The 24,426-nt window shown below is 37.5% G+C and overlaps 1 protein-coding gene across 1 annotated transcript in view; it reads left to right on the forward strand.

Annotated features, from left to right (window-relative positions):
- The window catches only part of LOC149231583 (uncharacterized), a 62,204-nt gene that overhangs the window by 33,455 nt on the left and 4,323 nt on the right, over positions 1-24,426 (forward strand). The window contains exon 2 of the mRNA XM_089381683.1: positions 22,737-24,372. Coding sequence (XP_089237809.1) covers positions 22,737-24,372 — 1,636 coding nt within the window. The remainder of the gene's footprint in view (positions 1-22,736; positions 24,373-24,426) is intronic.

Genomic DNA, 24,426 nt, shown 5'->3' on the forward strand with positions numbered 1-24,426 from the left:
GTTAAAACGGAATTAAAAGACGGTCCTCTTACAACTCTTTTTCGACCGTAAAAACATGAAAAGGTTACCGGATTTTTGTCGTTTCAAATTCGATATTGGTTATAAAACGACGTGTCGTTGATCGCTTTTTTTACTTTTTCAGATCAGTGACACTAATAACGAAAAGTACTCCTTGGTCGCAAGATCAAGCGGTTCTCTCAAGTATTATTTTATACTTTTTCGGGCTTGGGAGACACAACTTTACGAAAACGTTCAACCCTGGAGTCTTCTTAAGTTTTTTCAAACTCTGTAAAATTGAAAAACGCCGAGTTTCTCCTATACTGGACTCGTTAAAATTTCACAGTAAAGGACCTGTTCGATTACAAACAGGAACGGACCACTCCTTCTTAGGGTTCGAATCAAAACTAAGTTGGACTCATCCGAAGGATGAGCTTATAATCAAGCATATGTTATCCTCCTCAAGCTTGTAAAAAATAAAGAGGTACTTGCCAGAAATGGTGGGGGAAAAGAGAGAAAAATGAGCCCATTTGTTATCCTTTGTCTCAGAAGAAGCCTTATTACCACTCTTGAACACGACACTTTTCGTTCACCTGGGTTGGGAAATCCTTTGCCTCACAGTTGATCAAACCACATTGAAAGTCTTTAGCCGGGTATTAACTTTGGGTCAAATGTCACCAAGCCATCTGTCGTGTCGTTATGTGTTCAAGAGGTCTCTGCAATAAACATTCATCTGCAAAATACTTATCATCCATTTTGACCATCCCTGAGTCAGTCCTTACAGCTATATTTCTTCAACTTGATCTATGATTTCGTGTTGTGGGCTTGCCTGCAACGGGTCGCTTTCTATCGACATCAGCAAATTATCTAGAAAGATGACCTAGAAATCATCAGTACCTTGACATCTGCATGCATCAATGGCAGGTTTCTCGCCTTTGACGACGATTTACATCATTGACTTTCGATTGAAGGATTCCGTGAAATGTTCGACATCAACTCATTCATTCACATCTCATGGATTGTACTGGGTACTTTGAGAACCATTGACATCACTGGTGGTCTCTCTCACACTTGTTAACAGTTTACATCATTGACTGGTAATCAAGTGGTTTCTACCATGTTCGACATCAACTCATTTATTCGCATGGATAGAATCGTACTATTTCGGGAAGTAGAAATGAAGACCCTGGATCTAGTTTCCACCATCCAGGCTGCGAGGAGTTTTGTATTCATTGTATAGTAGACTAATCATAAACAGATGGCTGCGTCCATACTGTGTCTACAAGAGTCTATGATTATGATGTACTGCGAAATCATTCCTGTATCAGAGCAGTAGTTAGTTTGTTAGTTAAAGTTTTTGATCTGAGTATGGGAATGCCTACCTCAGCAATGATATGATCTCATACATGTATTTTGTGTTGAATATTTGCAGGTTCCGACTGGGCTCTCCACAAGATAATCCTTGAAATGATAAAGTACTTCACCCTTCCTAGATGATATGAAACCCTAATCTACTACAGGCTTCGCACTTTAGGGGGCAATCTGTTACACTAAAATTTGTCACCATGACTATTTGCAGTTAGTATGGCTCCATCAACTGTCATACTATCCTCCTTGGCAAGTCTCATACCTCTGCTCTTCATGTCAAACTCCAAGAAAGAGAGAAAGTCTTTAAAAATCTATATATCTCTGGGTACGCAGTTTCTCTTAGCCTTACCTGCGTGTACGCACCTCAAGTTCACATTCCATGCGTACTTGTACGCTCTGTCTGTAAAGGGGTGGGTGCGTACTCCTGTAAAGGTCAAAAGGCGCAAGTTTCACTTCAAAAAAGTTACTTGTGGTCATTTCTAGAGCATTCTAGAAGTTTGTTTGATGTGTATTGAGCGCCTCCAGATGGTTCATGTATCCCTATGAAAGAGGAACTTATCCCATCAAGAGGGGAGCTATCCCATTCAAAGAGGGGCTTATCCCATTGATGGTGGACCTGATTAACTTCCTCTTGAGCACTATAAATACAGGCATTGGGCCAGAAGGAGGGGAGGTTGAAAGCTGAAAATTCCTAAGGGTAGATGCTGCTGGAATTAAGACTCCCTTGTAAAGCTTGAGAGGAGAGATTCCCATCCTTTCCTAGCCTTATTTGAGAGTGGGTGAGCTGATCAAAGTAAAGGAAAACTCTTACTGGACCCTAGGAGGGACCTGCACAACACCAAGGCTCAGGTTGTAATGGTTTCTTTTGTTTCCTATTAATACAAATAAGTCCATTCTTCTCAAAAATTTGTTATTTATGAGTTGTTTCATATACTCCTTGGTCTATATGTTAAATATGTTTTATTTTATGAGATTTTCAGGTGCTATTTAATCGTTTGCTTGTTAGTGAATGCAGGTTTCGAAGAGAAGGAGGAGCTCATCTGGATCAACGAAGCTGGACTACTGCAACAGCGTTGGGTTACAGGTAGGATCTAAACACTTGATTACTCATATTGTAAATGCATATTTAGAGAAGGATTGCTCTTAATTGTCTTGTTTGTCACTAGAAAGCCTTAAGCTTCTAGGGAGGTTGGTTTTGTCCGCAAAGTTGACTCTTTCCGCATGACAATGTTCAAACACTTTATTAGATAGAAGAAGGAATTACAACCATTGGTTTCTGATTCAAAGCCATTCCTATAGCTTGGATCCCATCCACATCATATCAAAAGCATGAAAAAATTGTAGCATCACAATACTTGCTTCAAAGCCAAATCTCATAGCAGCATTATCTCCTTACAATTTAACATAGTCTAGCCCCTAATCACTTAGATGAGTGGTCAATTAATAGGAGGATGAAGGAGGTTTTGTCATTAATAATGGCATTGAATGGCCTTCCATACTTAGAATTAGTTCCATGAAGGAAGGGATGAGAGGATAGGATGCACCTTAACTCATTCCTCATTGTTATGAAACCAGCTCAAGAAAAGATAGAAAAAATAGATCAACGCCTTAGAATTCAGCCTCTTCGAGGGGGAAACCTCCTTTACATTACATAAATGAACAATTCTTGGATGATACAAATGAAAAGACCTCCTTTCTATATACAGGAGTCTAAGGGGTCATAACATAATCAGAGCCGACATAACAATAATAATGTAAGGGCACAATAATAACAATAGTGGGCTTCTATGGGGCACAATAGTAACAATATGGGCACTACATGTGTACATCAATATAATAAGTGGGTTATACTAATAACAATAAGGGGTTACACTAGTAGTATAGGGGCCTAACATACCCCTCTCCTTCAAAAAGCACTGTCCTCAACGCTTGAGTAGTTCTTGATGCTTCTGTATAAAATTCTTGTCCTCGATGTGGAATATTCAGCGGGTAAGTTCTTCCACTTGATGAGATACTCTAAAATTGATCGATTTCGTAGCTGTCGGGTTCTTGTTTCTGTGACTGCTCCAGGTTCCAATATGATTTTTCCTTCCTCTTCAATTTCTGGCAATATTGTTTGAATTGGGATCTTTTGCAACTTTTGAATAAGTGGCCATACTTCTTTGTCCTTCTTCCATTCATCTCTTTCTTCGTTTATCTAATCTAGTTGGATAATATAAGTAGCACAAAACAATGCTTCCACATCGTCATCCTTGAAGAGTCTTCCCATTCAGTAAGGTCGCCATTTTTTAAGTGCATGTAGTATTGCCAACATTTCCTTCTCATAAATAGCTTGCTTGAGATGTAGCAGTAAAAATACCCAATCACCTACATCAAAACATTTTTCACTACGATGTTGATCTACCTGTTGTTTCGTTTGATTTTTCACCGAAGTGGCGTTATCCTTTAAAAGTTGGAGAACTTGTTGTTGATGCTCGATGTGATCTTTCACTGCTTGAACCTTTTTCTTCTTGATATGTCCTTCTATCTCTAGAGTTTGAGGAGTGGTAATTTCTGCCAATCCTTTACAAGATATGGTCGGATTCATTTCTTGATGCTCGATGTGATCTTTCACTTCTTGAACATTTTTCTTCTTGATATGTCCTTCTATCTTGATAGTTTGAGGAGTGGTAATTTCGAACAATGAATTACAAGATATGGTTGGATTCATTTCTTCTTTCTCGATGTGATCTTTCACTTCTTGCACCTTTTTCTTCTTGATATGGCCTTCTATCTTGAGAGTTTGAGGAGTGGTAATTCTTGCCAATGCTTTACAAGATATGGTCTGATTCATTTCTTCTTTCTCTAGGGTGCGGTCCTGGCGTATATCTTCTTCTTTTGATGTTTCTTGATCCTTTTCTTCCTCCTCTTCATATTCTATGTAAAATAATTTCTTCTCATCACACTTATGACCTTTAGTGCATTTGCTATCACAATTATAACAAAGCCCTTTTTCTCTTTTTTCTTCCAATTGTTGTGGTGTAACCCTTGTAGGTTGTGGAAGGCTAGGAGAAACAACACTTCCATCTTTATAGTTGTGAAGGGTACACTTCCTGGTTTCCATAATTTTACTTTCCACTATGTCACAAAGCCCTTTTACTCTTTCCAATTGTTGTGGTGTTGCTCTAAAGAAGGTGTTGCTCTTTGTATCCTCATAATGTGCTATCATTTTCTCCGTGAAAATTGACCACGTAACAAGTTGTTTACGAGAACAAAGCCCTTCGTACCATAAAAATTGATCTGGTTCTAAATATGAAGATGCAATACATACCTTTTGTAAAAGTGGTACACCATGTAGATCAAAATATTGCTCCATTTGAGGTATCCAATTTACCGGATTCTTGCCATCAAACTTCCTCATCTTGTTTTTTCTTGATTTTAGGAGCTCGACCTTGAAATGACTGTAACTCTGTGCTGTCGAATCCTTAAGTTCTGAAATTGTGACCTATAGTAGCCCTCTGTGTACTCTTTCCAATACCACCAGTCTGATCCAAATTGGATTCTCTAAGAAAGAGTTATGCACAATCTCCCAAGATGACCTGATTATAGACCTTTCGAGAAGAGAAAATTTTATAAAGTGCCTCGTGTCACTGTTTCGACCTTTGGATCTGAAAAATTCATACAACAAACTACAGTCCGTCCTATTTCTGTACCTTCTTACGAAATTTCAATCCGATCCCCAGAAAGAAAATTATGACGATTTTCCCCAGGTCACCTGTTTGGAATGTAAGTCGGGAGTTTGCAAAAAGACCAACTTCCTTAGATCGTATCTCAACAAATATAGCGCTAAAATCTCTGAAATTAGTACCCAAGGTTCAACACAATCTCTTCTCAAATGGGTTTTTTTTGCAACTTCTGAAACTTCACAGAAACAAAGTTATAGCGAAAATGCCACGATGACCTGTTTGGAGCAGCAAAACCCTAGAATCCAAAGCTCTGATACCAAATGTTATGAAACCAGCTCAAGAAAGGATAGAAAAGATAGATCAACGCCTTAGAATTCAACCTCTTTTAGGGGGAAACCTACTTTACATTACATAAATGAACAATTCTTGGATGATACAAATGAAAAGACCTCCTTTCTATATATAGGAGTCTAATGGGTCATAACATAATCAGAGCCGACATAACAATAATAATGTAAGGGCACAATAATAACAATAGTGGGCTTCTATGGGGCACAATAGTAACAATATGGGAACTACATGGGTACATCAATATAATAAGTGGGTTATACTAATAACAATAAGGGGTTGCACTAGTAGTATAGGGGCCTAACACTCATCCATTTTCGAGCTCATAGGAGTTGATAAGTCAGGGAAACTTCTAGATGGCTCCAAAAGATAAGAATATTCCCCAAAGCCTATGTGAATTTCACTCATTCTCGCCCAACACAGGTGAAAGGAAGCCTAATTTCTCTGCAAATCACCCTAGCAGTGGACGTAATTTCTCTACAACACACCTTCATAAGGGCTTACCTATGTTGGTCCCTCTAGAGGCTATTTTTGGATGTCTTCAAGTCATGAAATTATCTGGGAAGGAGGAATTCAAAGGGGTGACTTGATTAGGGCATGAAGAAATTTAAATTAGGGTTTGATGAGCCCTAAAATACTGATATAAATGTTGGGATTTGATGTGCCCAAATGGATCTGTAACAGCTGGCACCTAAAGCATGAAGTCGAAAAATGCCAATGTCGAATGAAATGCTTTACGATGTGATGAGGAGTTATCAAAGTGGAAGGTGACCTGCATATATTACAATACATATATCATGATATTTGATTTTACATGAATTGTTGAGGGAAGGCATACCCATGCTCCACTTATAAACTTTCATTACATGTACATAAATATTCGTCTACAGATATAGACCCATGATCAGAATGACCATCAATGTAAATCCAATGTACATATGATTTAGTACTCCTGAAATCGCAACCTAGATGGATGAAACTAGATCCGGGTTCTTCAATCTCATTCAACCGTTTGCTCAAGTACGAGTCTAAACAAGTGAATATGTGATCTAAAGTCGAACAAGGGAAGAAACCATCTGATTACCAGCCAATGATGTAAGCTGTTAACAGATGCGAGAGAAATCACTGATAATGATAATGATCCTTAAGGTACTATAGTACATTATGCATGGTGTGAATGGATGGTTTCATGTCAAACACCATACAAAGTCTTTTGGTCAAAGGCCATTGATGTATGCCTATCGCTAAAAGTGAGAAACCTACCATTGATGCATGCAAGCCTCAAGGTACTAAATGGGTGTTTCTAAGTCAACTTCTTGGATAATGTGCTGATGTCGACAAGAAGCGACTCATCGCAAGAGGGCCTTGATGTATCCCACATCAACGACATTAAATGAGTGTAGTGATTTTAGAGATGGAATTTGACTAACAACACAAGGTTCAGGAATGGTGGTCATTAAAATGAAGGTTTATGCTATTGCAATGGATGAATTTTGACTGAATGACTTCTCTTGAAAACATGTCAGCAACACTAAAGTGAATTGGTAGCTTTGACCCAAAACAAAGTGATGGATGGTATGATAGACCAATGGTGTGATAACCATCAAGCTAATAACCCAACCCAAATAGTCACGGTGATGGAGTGAAAGTATCATGTTCAAGAGTGACCTGCTACCATAAAGTGGTTTTCCCCTTTTGCCATTTCCCCTAGTCATTGCTGACCAGTACCTCTTTATTTTTATCAATCTTGAGGAGGATAACATATTCTTATTGTATAATTTCACCCATTGGGCGAATCCATTGCTATTTTATGTTTTAACGAGTCTAGAAAATGTGAAACTCGATCTTGTCTAGATGGACAAGTTTGTCTCTATTTGATGTTTTAACGAGTTTAACAACAAAGATAACTCAGTCCTTTTCATGTTTAGAGAGTTTGAAAAGGGAAAAAAAGAAAACTCCACAAGTTCCTTTTTGTAAATTAATATCTCAAGCATGAAAGAGCGTAAAATAATACAAGAGAGATATCATTTCTAATCCATTAACGAGCTGGAAAGAACAAGCACTCGACAATCTTTTCATATTTAGAGAGCCTAAAAAGAGCTTAAAGAGGACTCCATTTTGAGAAACGAGTGGCTTCTAGGATAGAAACTAGTTCTGGTGATGTTGGAACTTCTCAAAACATGTTGATTTATGTGAAGAGATTGGCTAATAAGACCACTCATTGCAACTGTTCGTCAAAAAGGGTAAAACAACCAACTGAAAGCATATGATTGGCCAAAGGGATGGTGGCGATGGGATGAAAACAACCAAGGCTCATCTAACGAAAGAGGTTGATACAATGGCAATCACGAGGGTTAAAAATGGAAATGGGTTCATTTTTAAACAAGATTGAACCATAGGGAACTATGCTTGGATTTAGTTTCATGTTTACACAAGCTTGAAACAAAAAACTATGCTTGGAACTAGTTTCATTTTTACACAAGCTTGAAACGAGGAAAAACCTTGCCTGAAACTGGTTTCATTTTACACAAGCTTGAAGTGAGGAAAATATTTGCTTGAAACTGGTTTCATTTTTACATAAGCTTGAAATGAGGAACTATGCTGGAAAGTGGTTTACATGCCCCTAGCATAATGAAAGGGAGAGTCTCCTGTAACTAGATGGAAGTCACTGCGGTGAAGCAGGACGGTTATCCAACACCTTTTTGGCTTCGTCCAGATAGGGACAAAGGTGAATGGGGTGATTCCTTTCACATAACCTATGGGGAAACTTAACTTTACCACTAGGTGCATGCCCCCAAGCTTCATTACATTCACCTAGGTAGACTACTCGTGGCTATTAGGTGGATGGAATGAAGGTTTTTTTACGAGATCAAGTGAAAGACTCGACTGGGATTTTACGAGATATAATCAAAATCTCGAATTGGAACTTTTCTCCAAGGGACCTTGTTTCATTTTTTAATGAGCTTGAAACAAGACAAGGAACTCTACTCAGATTATTTGTTTCATTTTTAACGAGCTTGACACAAGACATGGAACTATGCTCATACTCCTTGTTTCATTTTTTAACGAGGTCGACACAAGACAACGAACTATCCTTAGACCTGTTTCATTTTTTAATGAGGTTGACATGGTAAAAGATCTATCCTCATGGACCTGTTTCATTTTATAATGAGGTTAACAAAGTAGAAGAACTATCCTCATATTCCTTGTTTCATTTTTTAATGAGGTTGACACAAGACAATGAACTATCCTCGGTGGAGTTGCTTCATTTTTTAATAAGGTTGACACAGTAAAAGAACTATCCTCATATCCTTGTTCACGACTCATAAGAGGTCATGACTTCCAAGAGGTTCTCATCTGATGGGAAAAAAATCCTTTGGAAAGAGAGATCTGGTTCCAATGCCCCTATTACATAATGTACAACATCATGGAATTGATCGTCCATCGATGTAGGCATGGAACTGGTTGCCACAAAATTGACCCATGGCAGGGATGATACCATTGGTACAAAAGGACCATTTAGGGAAGATGGTTAACTAGAAGACATATTTGGACCGGGAAATGTAAGCTAGTCAACGGTGACAATTATACCTTCATGCGGGAAACAAATCACTCAAAAGAGTGTTGAAATAATAGCTCCCATGCCATAAACATAGTCACATCTAAGAAGTAAATTGTAATCTAAAGGGTTTGGGACTACCATCATGTTCAGATAAATGATTTTTCCTCCCAAAGTAATAGGCAACTGAGGAAGGATCCCTAATGGTTGACTGGCTCCTCTATTAAAAGACAATAGATTCTGGGTAACTAGCATTAGTGGCGGTGAACTGAGCTCTTGCCAAGCAGTTGAGGAAAGGATACTCACTGATGCACCTTCATCTATACTAGTGCCTGATACAATCATATTACAAACTTGTACTATGATCTGGAAAGGCACATAAGAAGGAAGATGAAATCTTGCCAGTTGATTCCAATCAAAAGAAGTGACCAGACTACTTGGAGGGGGTCCCGTAGAAACAAGAGAATTAACCCCTTGAGTTATAAGAATCGGAATATTTTCCTCCTGTCTTGATGGAACAGGTGGATTGTTCCCAAGCTCATTTTAATCTGAACAAACAAAAAGAACCTGAGTGGTATCATATTCACTCTCTTCGGGAAAGGTACGATTTACTGAAGGTGAAATCAAGTCAACTGTTACCTCGTCCTGTTGATTTGGGTTGGGTATAGACTCATAGGAGTCACTTTCATATAGAATGGGTTTGATCGACAATTTATTTTGGTCAATCAATTCATCAACTAGTGAAGAATTAAGGGAAAGTCTCCTGTAACCAGATGGAAGTCACTGCGGTGAAGCAGGACGGTTATCTAACACTTTTTTGGCTTCATCGAGAGAGGGAAAATGGTGAATGGGGTGATCCCCTGCACATAATCTACAGGGAAACTTAACTTTACCCTTCTTTCCATGAACTTTACTATCACTAGTTGATGGTGTGTCACCAGCATGATCTCCAGAAGTTGATGATACAGGATGATGTGAACGAGAAGACCATTCTTCTAAGATTTGAGGAATATTAGGACAATTTCTAAGAAGATGGTCTCCCGGACAAAGTTTGCATGGATATCAAACTTTGTGAGGCTAGACAGACAGTTTCTTCTCAGATGTTGCATTCAAAGAAATAGTTGCTTGATTTCCCCTATGCTAAATTTTTTTCTTCTTCTTCTTCTTCCCTTTCTTTTTCTTCTTAGCCACTTTATTACTAGTACTAATGCTTTCACCAGGTAAAGAGGAAGAAGGGAAGAAAGCAAAAACCGAGGAAGAAGGAAAAGGGTCAACTTTAGGATCAACTAGAGGTTGATTTTGTCTAGTTGGAGGTGTACTCGATTGCAGAGAAATCATGACATTTTGAACCAAGGAGGTTGAAAATAACCATATTGGCAAGCCAATGGTAAATCACGGAAGGGACAATGTCACCACATAAGGAGCACCAATATTTCCGAAAGGAGGAAAAGGACTAGGATTCCCATTAAAAGGAATTCCTTAATCGGTGGAATCCGGATTTGTCGCCATATGTTTCAACCTATGATCAACTAAGGAGTGAGCGTGGAGGTTGTTATCCACATTCAATTAATTGTATTTTAATCAAAGTAACATAACAAAACAAAAGAAGGATAATCTAGGCAAAAGGTTTACCAAGCAATTGTGAACTGCAAAATACCTCTAGGCGAACCAAGAAGTATGGGCAGGCAATCTCCCCGAATGTTGTGTTCGGTGTATCACAGTATACAAGATGGCCAAATTGGTTACCTAAGGATGGATAGAAACCTAGTGTTGTCCTCCCATATATACCCAACGGTACATGGAGGCCAATCCGTATAAGCATTGTCTAATGCAAAACCACACAGTAAGAGCATTCCCATATACATTACATATTATAACACTTCCCTATATACGAAAGTACGTGGAAGAGCTATGATATACTCACGTACGTGGAATGAGGTATCACACTTGGGATGTATTGCAGACAAGTTAGCAACAATTGCTTTGTTTTACGACGTCGAAACACGTCTCTAGCCTAGAAACACTAAATGTTTTTTGTTAGGTGACAATGCTCCATTAGGTAAATTCAGATAAATTTTAATTTGATATTCTTTAGAATTTTCCTTTCAAGGTTCACCACGTGATGTATGTTTGAAATTCCTAAAATGAAACTAATATGATAAGCACTCTTTCCATTCAATTTAACAATTAAAATCCTTAGCTAGTAGGGATAGAGAAATCAGATTTTGACAAAGAGCAAAGAGCACATCTAATGCAATTTCCCTAGCTATTCCTTTCAAGCATTCACAAACTACAATATGAACGATGCAAGTTTTTCTTTTCAAATCCCTTAATGCTATGATGAACAAAAAGGAAATATGCACATATAATAAATCAATCTTTAATAAGAACGAAGACTTTGACGACAGTTCTATTTCGAAGGAAAAGAAGACTTTACGACACTTTCTTTCGAAGAAAGATTAATCAAATGTATTCTAACTTTCACTATAGACTGATAATGACAAAGAAAACTTTTAAGAAACATTAATCAATCAAATCAAAGTAGGGCTAGACAAGGAGATAGAAACATTTTCTCTAAGACATGACATTCATTGATCAAACAACAAGCAAACAAACAGAGAAAAGTTGGCAAAAACACTTTCTAAAGGTGGGAATTTGACCTAAGGTTGATCAACCCAGGTCAAAGAGGGCCTAACTGCGCTACAAAGCATTGTCTCTCACTCAAGGGTTCTCTGCAGAGCGCCGTCCCCTGGCCAAGCCTATGCTGATTTCTAAGAGGCCACTCAAGGGTCATCTAACCTCAATTTTTGACCAAAATTCAATGCAAAAGAGCTGAAATACAGTCAATGAACACAAGTAGGGTCTACAAGAATGTCTTAGGAGGTGGATAAGCTATTAGGAAAGAAGAGTCTTCCCTAGCGGAGTGGCCAATTTTTTTTGGAGAATTTAGCATCTATGGATAAATACTAATTCCCAAGGTAAGTAGCTATATCTAGAAAAACAGTTTAAAGTGTTTTATACTTTTCCTATAAACAATAGATAATATGAGAAGATAGAATGCCTACCTATAGTTCCACTTTCCTCTCGTCTCCCTTGTATCGATTCTGTCGCTCCTTCCTGTACTTGATCCGCTTGAGAAGTACCCCGTAAACACAACAGAAGACAGAAACCGATCAAAGAATATGATCTATTGAATATAAGAGAAAGGAATCAAATACAATTCACACATATAAGCATTATGAAACAATACAAACATATGGGAAAAAGGTTCAAACTCTTTATTAGATAGAAGAAGGAACTACAACCATTGGTGTATGATTCAAAGCCATTCCTCTAGCTTGGATCCCATCCACATCACATCAAGAGCATGACAAACTTGTAGAATCACAATACTTTCTTCAAAGCCAAATATCATAGCAGCATTATCTCCTTATAATTCAACATAGTTCGGCCCCTGATCACTTAGATGAGTGGTCAATTTATAGGAGGTTGAAGGAGGTTTTGTCATTAATGGTGGCATTGAATGGCCTTCCATACCTAGAATTAGTTCCATGGAGGAAGGGATGAGAGGATAGGATGCACCTTAACTCATTCCTCATCCATTTTTGAGCTTATAGGAGTTGATAAGTCAGGGAAACTTCTAGATGACTCCAAAAGATAAGAATATTCCCCAAATGCTATGTGAATTTCGCTCATTCTCGCCTAGTGCAGGTGAAAGGAAGCCTAAGTGCTCTGCAGAGCACCCTGGAAGTCGAATTAATTGCTCCGCAGCGCACCTTCATAAGGGCTTACCTACGCTGGTCCCTCCAGAGGCTATGTTTGGATGTCTTCACGTCATGAAACTGTCTGGGAAGGAGGCATTCAAAGGGGTGACTTGTTTAGGGCATGAAGCAACTAAATGGGATTTTATGAGCCCTAAGATATTGATATGAATGTTGGGATTTGATGTGCCAAAATGGATCTTTAATACGAGGGTGGAGGGGCAGGACTGAGCCTCAGCCCTTGGTCCTACCCCTAGTCCATTTGGGCATAGTGACTAGGGTTGGGGCTAGTCCTCAGCCATTAACCCCATGCTAAGCCCACTTAATGTTTAAAATAATAATTCAAAGGTCCTTTCAATAAGGACTACCATGGTGCGTTCGTATGAGAGGAATTTAGTTGAAGGGAGGTGACAAGTTTGAACCTTGCAGAGTGTAATATTGACTTGCACTAAAATTTTAGTGGCCACGGAGGTGCCACGTGGTGGCCTCTAATTGGTCCATGCCACCTGCAAAAAATTGACCAATAAATAATCGTCAACTCATCATGAATAAGATTATGAAAAGTGGCATGATGTCATTGGCCCTTTTTGAAGCCTAGTGATATGAAAATTTAGCAGGCCCAGTCAGTATGCCATGTCACCATTATAGCCTATTGACTAGGTAGCCCTGCACAAAATTTTGAATGTTTCCCAAAACAATCAGAACGAGATAATTTTTTCATACAACGTTCGTTTGACACGCCGTTTGTGCCGTTGGATCATGGTGACGACATCTATGTGGTTGTTCAAGTTCCATGCCAATATGATAACTTTGATTTTTGAGCAAAATTTTGAGCTCCAAGTTAGTTTATATTCTTGGTTCTATCATAGAGTCTAAGGTTCTGGTCCAATTTGATTGCAAAAATATTGCCAACTAAAAGAGGAGTACAAATCACTTGTTTCTCTTGTATATCTTCAAGTATTTTCCTAAGACATGAAATTACTTTTGATGCTCATGTATCTACCACTTATTTTTCCTTGTTGTGGAATTTGTTGAAATTGACTATTTGCATGACCTCCTAGAGATAGTTGTTGACCCAAGAGTAATGAGATAGCCTAGAGTTTATAGTTTACATTCTTTATGCAAATCAAATTCTAAATTATAATATCCAATGAAGCTAAAGTGATCGAGTACAAACTGTTTAGTTCTCTTGAAGTATTTCAGAACTCGTTTTGCAATAATTTCCTTCATAAGGTTTTTTCATAATCTTATAAAGAATCCCAACACTAAATGAATATGTAGTGTAGAGGTGGTAATGTATATAAGTCTTTAAACAAGTTTTATATAGTTGGTTGCATCCTTGAATTAATCAAATTCGTTTGATGTGAGCTTCAAATTTTCTTCCATTGGAGTAAAAAGAAGGTTGCACATAGCCATGCCAATCCTATTCAAATGTACTTATTTTGGGAGATGAATATGTATTTTGGATGTTGAGTCACTTCAACGCCCAGGTAGAAGTGAAGATGTCCCAAATTTGTCATCTCAAATCCTTTCTTCATCTCTTTCTTTATGGATATAATATAGATTTTACCATTTCTTGTCATCAATAGATCACCTACATACACCACAAAATATACAATAGTTTTACCAACTTTTTTGAAAAATAGAGTTCCATAATCAAGATTAAAGTTTTTGAAATTAAACTTTAGAAGATGCACAATCGACTTTTCATAATAGGATTGGAGTTCTTGTTTCATGCCATATAAGGATTTCATGAGTTTACATGCATTCTATTATCGTCCCTTCTCAAACAAAACTTCTAGGTGAGACATGAAGACATTCTCTTTTCAAGTATCGATTCAAGAAAGTAATATCCACATCCATTTGGTGACAGTTCTATCCCTTTTGTGATATCAAGGAAAAAAGAGTCTAAATGGTGGACCATTATGTTGTGGGGCCAAAATTTTCCTCATAATGAACACCTTTCTTCTATGCAAATCCTTATTCCATGAATTGTTCTTTGTGCTTGTCAAGTGATTGACCTGATGTTTACTTATTCTTTAAGACCCACTTGCATCCAATTGGTTTGGTTCCAAATGGAGGGTCCACCAACTTCCACATCACATTCTTGATGAGAACATCTATGGGCCTCAAAATTGACATCCGTTTATGCCCTCTTTTCCTTATTATTAATTTGTTTTCATTTTCTTATGAGCTTGTTTTAGTTCATTCTAATTATTACGTGTTTGATTTAGTCATAAAATGTTTTCCATTTCCTTCCTTAGTATTTTACATGAGTTTATGATCGAGAATTAGAAAAGGATCACATTTTCATTTTTCTTTGAGTTAATTTGAAGAAAATTTGTACCAGGAAAGTTGTTAGGTGGGTTGTGAAATTTCCATAGGGGATGTTTTCATTAAATTTGTTGCAACTCCAAACTCAATTCTTGTAGCTTTTGTTGTTGCAAATCTATTTCATGTTATTGCTGCAACTCTTGTTGTTAGAACCCATGTTGTTGCAACTCTTGCTATTGGAAACCATGATGCTGCAACTGTCGTTGTTGAAACCCATGTTGTTGCAACTTTGAACTCTATTGCTACAACTCCCATTGTTATAAATCTAGCTCAAACTACTACTGTAATTACTTTTACTGCAACTCTCATTGTTTGAACTCTCGATGCTATAACTTCAAAGTCTATTTTTGAAACTCCCTTTGCTGCAACTCAATTTCACATTGTTTTGGAAACTTTGGTTTTTTCGACTCTTGCTGCTATGACTATAATTCACATTATTACTATAACTGCTATTGATGCAAATTTAGTTCATGCCATTGATACAACACCCATTATTGTAAATTTAGCTCATGCTATTGCTTCAACTCCCATTGTGGGAACTCCAATTCATTTCATTCTTACAACTCATCAATTACACTACAAATCACTTCCACAATTCTAATGCTACAACTCTTTGTTGTATTTCTTGTGCTACAACTCTCAAAACCATGAGTCAACATTGGACCCATGATCCAATGAAACATTGAGTTAATTGTAAACTTGAGTTGATGTTGTTACATACTTGTTATTCCAATATTTAAATTTGGATCAATATTAGACATGATAAATTGAGTTCTTAATAATTATTTTGGAATTATGTATGATTTTTTTTATTGTTTAATAATTATTAACAAACTCCATGATAAACTTGCGGATCTCATTTATTAGTTGTTATTTTATTTTTAAACAAATGTTATGCATACAAAGAATTACGCTTTCATTTAACGGAGGAGGACTCTTAGAGAAATGTCCAAATCGTAATGAAATAATTATTAATATATTATTTAATTATAGTTTATAATTTTCATAGTTTATGATTTGATTAATTAATTTAATTTATTTCTTTTTTGCATATTTATTTCCTTGAATATTTATAACATATTAATTTATTTTAACTAGTTTAGTTCATTTATTTATTTAAGTTATGAATGTAACAAGTGATCATAAAAATCAACACATTGTTCTATGGAGTTAGGGATCACTCTAATAGATCATAGTGTTGCATAATTTAGGTAGTTCCTTTTTCTAGTTGAGTGATTTAACTCCTCAGTGATTTCTTCACGTAGAATTTTTTTTTATTTAATTCTATAATTAACTTCTTATTCTCCAATTTTATCTACTTACATATTAAAGTATCCGTGCATCAATTTATTTATGCAATTGATTACTCATGTTTATTTCTTTTTTGACATGCGTGCATTTTATATTGGTTTCATTAATTTATGTTGTTGAATAAATGTGCTCAACGCATGATTACATTTGTTGGTTTGAGTAAAAAAATGAATCATTTTGGCAAGGATTAGTCTTTTCATTTCCCACATGTGTGGTTTATTCTACTTGTGCTAGGGTTTATAATGTTAAGGTTCCTAATCCCACTAGGTAGAAGTGTGGTTTTTCAGTCTCACAAGTGTGATATTTAATTGCTTACAAGTTTATTTAACTTCTTGCAAGCATGCTTACTTTCCTGCAAGCAGGTTCAATGTTTTGCAAGTGTGTTTACTTTCCTGCAAGTAGCTTTAGTAGCTTTACTTGTGAATTAAATTTGTAGAATTCTGCCAACCTTGTGAACTTCATATACCCCATCTACAAAAGTAATCATTGATAATTTAGCTACAAATGATCCGATGAAAGTAAAAAGTTTGATCTGCATGTACAATGCATGATATCTGGAAAGTTCCATATGAGCCACATGTTGACAATTATAAGGTAACTAAAAGGCTCATAATTTTTGGTGCCTTTTCCATGGAGTTACCAAAGGCTCATTTTTTTTCTTATATTGGTTTCAATTTCAAATTTTTATATCCATAAAAAATTGTTTTCTTTTGTTGCTTTTAGAGTACATGATATAGTTCATTTAAATACATTTTGAATTGCTAAATATTTTTTAATCTGAACTTAAGCAAGAACACAACAAATTACAGATTTAATAATAAATATAGAGATGTAGTAGAAATAACACTTCATTCCATTCATAGAAAAATATTGAACTATGCTTACAAACATAATGGAAATGAACTAGCTTGGGCGAGTGTAGCTTATCTCTGAGGAGAGATGTGGCAGCTACATGCCTCTAAAATACTTTAAAATGGGGCTAAATGGCCTATTTATTATTTAAAAATAAGGGAAAACCATAAACAATGAAAACCCTAACCCGAGGAGATGGAATGCCAAGGGTTTGTGGGCCCCATTGTGGTTAATTGGACAACCAACTTCCCGGGGTCATAACTCGGTCATATTATCTCTGTTTAGTGCGTATGATACATTGTTGGAAAGGTCTTCTTGAGTTCTACAAGATATGTAGCATGCCACTGCTTATGGAAACCACCCTGCTGCAGACCTAAAAATACGCCTTTTAGGGGATCAAAACTGCTCTGGAAGTTTAAGACCCAAAAAACTCCTAAAAATAGTAAATGCTGAAATAAGCAAGGAAACAGATGAAACTGACTAGAGATATAGGTGGGATAGGCGGGTGGCCACCAATATCCACCTGGATCAATCCTCCCTCCTTAGGAAGCAATGGTCCCCACTGTGTCCAGAGTCTCCATGAGGTGAGAAATTTTTTGTTGAACATGGTTCCTTGCGACCGCTTGCCCTGGTGAAGGAGTTGGCCTACTTTGAAAACTTGATAGAGATGGATCCTCTATTCGCGAGTGTTCTTGATCTGTGTATCTATTACCTGATCAGTTTGGGCATGTTCCACGCAATCTGCATTCAACTCTGTTGGTGTGTGTTGTTTTGTAATGTCAGATGTGTCTAGGAATGGTGCAAAGTATGGCTACAGGCGGTCTACATTGAACAATTGGTGTAGACCAAGGAATGTTGCAATTCTAAGCTCAAAGGAATTATCCCCCACAAACTTGGTGATGGTGTATGGCCCATATTGGAGAAGGTCAAGCTTGCAGTGGGGTCCAACAAGTCACTCCTTCTGCAAATGTAGCCAAACTTTGTTGCCCAACTGGAACTTGTGCGAAACCTGAAGGTGATCATGGTGTTCATTGTACTTAGCATTGGCTCTATCCAATATATCATGGATATACTAGCAGATGTTTTGAATGCACTCATTGAAAATGGTAGCCCTGACAGCTTGGGAATAGATGTGAGCCGAACCAGCTTGAGTAATTGCAAAGGGTATGACGACATCAATGGGACATAATGGTTGAAATCCCAAGCCTACCTAAAAGGGGTTGTGGCCTGTTGAGATGTGGAGAGCTCTGTTGTAGCTGTGATGGACATAGGGGATACTTTCATCCCATGTGCATGGATGCTTCGAGTTGTACATGTGCATAATGTGTACGATCATCCTCTTGACAACCTCTGTTTGGAAATCAGCTTGGGGATGGAAATTCGTGGACATAGTAAGTTTTGTATCCAGTGTCAACTAGAGACTTAACCAAAATGCACTCAGGAATCTACTGTCAAAATCTGAGACAATGGACTATGGGATCCCAAAGTGTACCCACACTCGCTCAAAGAAGAGCTTACAAGTTGCCTTTGCTATGATACTCTTCTTGTAGGCCACCATGATGGTCATCTTAGAGAATTTGTCGATGACCACGAAAATGCAATCATTGTCATTCTTAGTAGAAGGAAGGCTCGACATGTAATCCATGGAGATAGATTCCCAAGGCCGGCTAGGAGTAGGTAGAGGAGTATATAGGCCTTTCTTCTTGATGGTTTCTTTGGCAATGGTGCAGGCAATGCAGAATCTGATGTACTTCCCAACATCCTGACGAATTTTTGGCCAATAAAAATACTCTTACAGTACCACTAGTATTTTGTCTACACCAAAATGTCCAATGATCGGACCGTAGTGCGCCTCCCAAATATTTTTGGCATGCTCACTTGAAGGAACACATATGTGTTCCAAGTGGCATAATAGTGTATATTGGAGGTGAAAATTTGTAACTTTCTTCCCTTCCAGGTGTGTCTGGTATGCACTACCAAACTCTGGATTGTTCTAGTAAAGATGCTTCCACCTCGAAGTCTCGTGCCCACAGGAGTCTATCATAGTGATCAACGCCGTGAGTAGTTAACCGAGGGGGCGGTCTGAAAAGCTATTTCACCACAAACCATTTTCGTTATGTATTCCCCCTGGCACATTTTGACCCCTGTACCTAAAACCATTTACTGCGCCCCCTCCCTTCTTTGAAATACACTTTCGCTATTTCCCAGCTACTGTGACCATTGATTGTTGTGCTCCTGCTCCACTCCAATCCTGCCAAGTGGCGCCCCCCGTCCCCACCTCATGCCTATACCATTGTGCCACATGGAACCCCCTATTTGTTCCTTTCCCATCATATCAACATCCTTTCCCCCTTCACTCCAACTCACCCTTGGCGTACACATTATCTAACCGTTCCATCCATACCCATTCCCATGGTAACGGACCCACTCCGGTTTAACGTCCAAATTGCAATGGGAGGCCATTCTTGTCTATAAAATAAACCAAAACCCATTTTGGAGCCCTCCTTTAGTTGTTTCAATACATTAGTGATCAGAGCCTTTTTCCATTATGCAGTCAGCAAAAAGAGCCTATCACAATGCCCAGTTAGTGAACCAGATCGCTACTGTGAACTGCCAGCAAGCTAATTACCTCTGCACTTGAGACACCAGTCTTAGACCAAACTTTACCAGGTAATTAAAATTCTTGTGTTCATCTTCCTTTCATTATGGCTCCTAAAGGTAAATATAAGGTTACATAGGAGAACCCCCTTCTACCCCCTGTGGTCGATTTAAACCACCAACCTTTGGTAGACTAAGAATACTCGAGACTATTTTAATTAGTACATGTACACCATTGATCAATATTGGTATTTGAAATTCTTCAATAGAATTCTGATAGACCACTTTGAGCACTAGGATAACATCTTACACTCTTTGGAGAACCTTCACTGTCACCTGAGGGATACAGATCAATGCTTAAGATATATTGAGCAATGCCTTGGCATTCCTCCCCCAATGAGGAACACCCTTGGCAACACTGAAGACCAAATCCGAAGACCACTCAGGTTATTACTATTGACTTTAATCGCATGCCTTAACAACGAAGACCACATTTAGGTTATTACTACCAAATCTAATCCCATTTGTTAACCTAAGTGTGCTATGCTCCTGTTTATTTTACATTGTGACTATCTAGTTCATTCTGCTAGCCAATCTAGCATGTTTTACTGTACACATTATCTATTATTTTTCATTGTGAATATCTAGTCTGTTCTCCTAACCAATCGAGCATGTTTTGTAGTATACATATTATATATTTACTATTTTTGTAAATCATAATCTATCTAGTGTCTATTCTCCCTAATAAAAAACTAAAATAAGTTTCTAATGTGTGAAAATGAACTTCATTGGGATTGTAATTCATAGAAATCAATAGGAGATCACGCTTCTAATTTGTGAAAATGATGGATGGTCACAAATAAATGGATAGTGTATGCATTGAATATATATATATATATATATATAACATGATATTGTTTTTAATTTGTTATGTTTTTCTCATCAAAATTGGTGGTGTTAATTGGATTAATTGTTAAGAGAATTTTAAGACATTCATGTTCTGTAAATTCAATAATTTAAAATTATGCTTTTCCCAATTTCTAAACAGAATTTCAATAAAATCAAATACAAAATCTATGAGCAGTCACAACTTCCCAGAAACCTCACACAAGTTCTATATAATGGCCTCAAATCTATTAGAGGTTTGCATTAGCGAGTGAAAGAGGTAGGGTAGAAGTAACCATAAATCAAAAAGTTCCCATCCATCATAAAATTAGAAACATAAACCATATGTAAACCAATGTAACCAAAAATAGTGTGCAATCATTGTAACTCCACAACGTACTATGTGAACCATTCATCTGTAAATCTAGATGTTGCCCTGCAATGCAAGGGCCCAATATGTTTCTTAAGTTGCATTTTTTAGTTGATTGAGTTAAATTTAAAATGTGTTATTTTAACGTATCATATTCATCATGCAAAAAGACTATTAACATAGGTTAGGTAGATATGCTTGGAAATTAATCCATTTTTCTTATTGAAAACCACAACACGATGCCTACAAGATTCAGTTTTGTTGCCCACCTTTATTAACCATGACCTACGGAAAGCAACTCATAATAACAATAAACATCCTAGATCCATCTAACTCCAAATCTATAATGTGCCGAGAGGGATGAAATCCCTAGAGGAGCAAACCTTATTTTTCGAATATAGAATTTGAGGAAGGGTTTGTACCTCGAGGAATTCGATCCTTCTCGGCACATGATAGATCCAAAGTTAGATGGATATAGGTTCGTTCCAACTCAAGGCAACAATTTCATATTTTTAGATTATCACTATTATGTATATGTTTGAAATAAACTTCATACTTTGAAATTTACATCTATTTTTTCTTTGCCTCATATGACCATATAATTATGTTGCTTAATTTAGTCTATGTTGCTTGCCATGAATGGTTTGTAAGTTTATGTTTGGATGTTTTGAGTGGTTTGTGTGTGTCTGTGTTTGGATGCTTTGAGTGGTTTTTCTATTTATGTGTTGGGATTTGGATGGTAATATTTGTGAATGTTACAATTTTAATGTTATATTTCTATATGTGCATGTAATTGTTGATTAGTAATTAGTTGGTGATGAAGAAGGAAGACAATCTTGTCAATAACTTGCAGGAGGATTGATATTGTACATCTATTTCATTTAATTTTAGGTATCATAGTTTTTGACAACTAATTAATTCTTAATAGTGTCCCTCTAGGTGTTATTAAATATATCTTGAAGAGTACTTTTAATTTTAAATTTTTTGAATTACCTCAATCTATTGAGATGATAGATATTGTTAATAACTTTAATTATGAAAAATGATGAAATAAAAACTATGTAAGCAAAGTGACAATGTAATAGTTTTGAATGGAAAAACATGTGAATAATAAGAATGTAGTCAATTACAAATACTCTTCATTGTGATCAATCTCAACTGTTAGTTTTTCTATATTTTCATATTGATTATATGGAAAGTGCAGTTGAAATTGTAAACCATTTATATATTTAACTCAAGCTATTTTAGTAAACATCTTATCTTTTCTCTCTTGCTCTCCAATATTAATAAGTTGAACTACTATAACACAAAAATCAATGCACATTTCCAATATTTGTTTTTTGCTTGCACTAAAATCAATTACACTATTAATCCAATCACTTTAAAATTAATTTACCATCACACATCTAGCTATATCAAATTAGAAATCAACATCTACACTAAAGTCAATGCATCCAATGCAAGAAATCAAATATGATAAGAACAAATCATTTAGACATTGAAATCAATGCATCTAATGCAAGCAACCAAACAAGATTAGAAATCGACATCTACATTGAAATCAATGCATCTAGTGCAAACAATCAAATATAATAAAAAATCAACATCTACAGTGAAATCAATACATCCAGTACAAGCAATCAAATATAATTAGAAATCAACATCTACACTAAAATAAATCCTTCTAGGTTCCGTAAAGGTGAATGTAGGGAGGCAGAGCGGGACTGCTGCAAACCCTAGGGTTTCTGAGAACCCTGCAAACGGCAGAACTGACTTTCAAGGTACTGCAAAGCAGACTCTGGCGCGCCAGAAAACAGAGGAAAGTGCCCATACGGAACAGGCCAACATGAATCCCACTCCGCGGGAGGGCCACGGGCCTCCCCCCAATCCGGAAAATGATTTTATGCATACGGCCGACAAAGAAAATGAGAATGAGATGAGCAGCGACGGCTTGGATAACAGACAGCAGAAAGGAAAGAATATTGAAGAAGATGAAAGAAACAAAGCCAGTTCTTCAACTTGTAAGCCTGTAGCAACGACTAAACCAAAAGTGTACTTCCCAAGCGAGCGCATCAACGCCAGAATACAATACATGAGAGACCATGCGCTGATTGGCAAATTCATAGGAATATGGCCGACGGAAAGAGCACTGAGAAGCTGGATAAATACTAAATGGCACCCAAAGGGGCACCTCTCGCTGCATCTAGGAGCCAAGGGCTTCTTTACTGTGGTGTTTAACTGCCTGGAAGACCGCAATAGGATACTAGATCAAGGCCCCTATTTTTTCAACTCCGCGGGACTATATCTCAAAGGCTGGGTAGAAAGATTCAACCCAGACAAGGAGGATCTAAGCTATGCGCCAGTGTGGATAAGGCTTTACTCACTGCCGTGGGAATACTGGGAGGAAAAATCTCTGCAAGAGATTGGGAATGCCATTGGCGAGTTTGTAAAGATTGCTGAAGAAACAAAACTATGCGGCTATACATCCTACGCCAGGATCTGTGTCTACATGGATCTCAAGCAACCGCTACCAGACACGGTAAGTTTCTTCCATGAAGACTCTGAATGGACTCAAGTTATAGATTATGAACATGTGCCTTTTAGATGTAGAAAATGCCATGAAATAGGGCATCTTTTCAGAGACTGTCCTCAAAACAAGCAACCCCCTCCCCAAGGAAGCAATGATAATCAAAACTCAGATGGATTCACCAAAGTAAAAAATCGACGGAGAGGTAACAAGAAAGCTACAGGCAATCCCCGGACAAATCCAGTAACCAAGGCAATGCCCACAATCAGTAACAGATTTGAAGCTCTGGACACGGATGATGAGCAAAATCCGGAGAAAGAAAAAGCGAGAGACAAAGGGGAACATCAGGAACATATAGCCGAGACATCAAGACAAGCAGGAAAGAAATCCCATGAGCCAGCAAGCCTGAATACTCCAGCCAAAACCACGCCAGGACAATCTCACGAAATGGAGGTTGAATACTTGCAGCGAAACAAAAAAGACTCACAGGAGAAAGAAGGAAGCTCTCAAGCACCACAGAACATGGAAGAGGACACAGAACCATTAGACATTGGGGAGCTGGACATTCTGAACTTGGAACTCGCATGCAAGACGGGAAATTTTGAAAAAATACCGGAGACACAAGTGGACAACCTAGTAGAAGTCCTGAACAAGGCACGGAAAAAATATTCTCTAGGCGTCCAAACAGGAAGTCCTTGGGATGGAAAATTCATCACCAAGGACAACAAAAAGAGAGGAAGAAAAACTACACTAGAAAGAACTATCAAGATTGGAGAGATACTAGTGGAGTCAGGGAGGTATGCCAAACTGACCAACTATTTCGACACAAACCCCCACCCCTCTCAATGAAA

The sequence above is a fragment of the Pinus tabuliformis genome, chromosome J (genome assembly GCF_031772625.1).
Source record: "Pinus tabuliformis cultivar Carrire ecotype Pingquan chromosome J, CPIR1, whole genome shotgun sequence".
NCBI lineage: Eukaryota > Viridiplantae > Streptophyta > Pinopsida > Pinales > Pinaceae > Pinus > Pinus tabuliformis.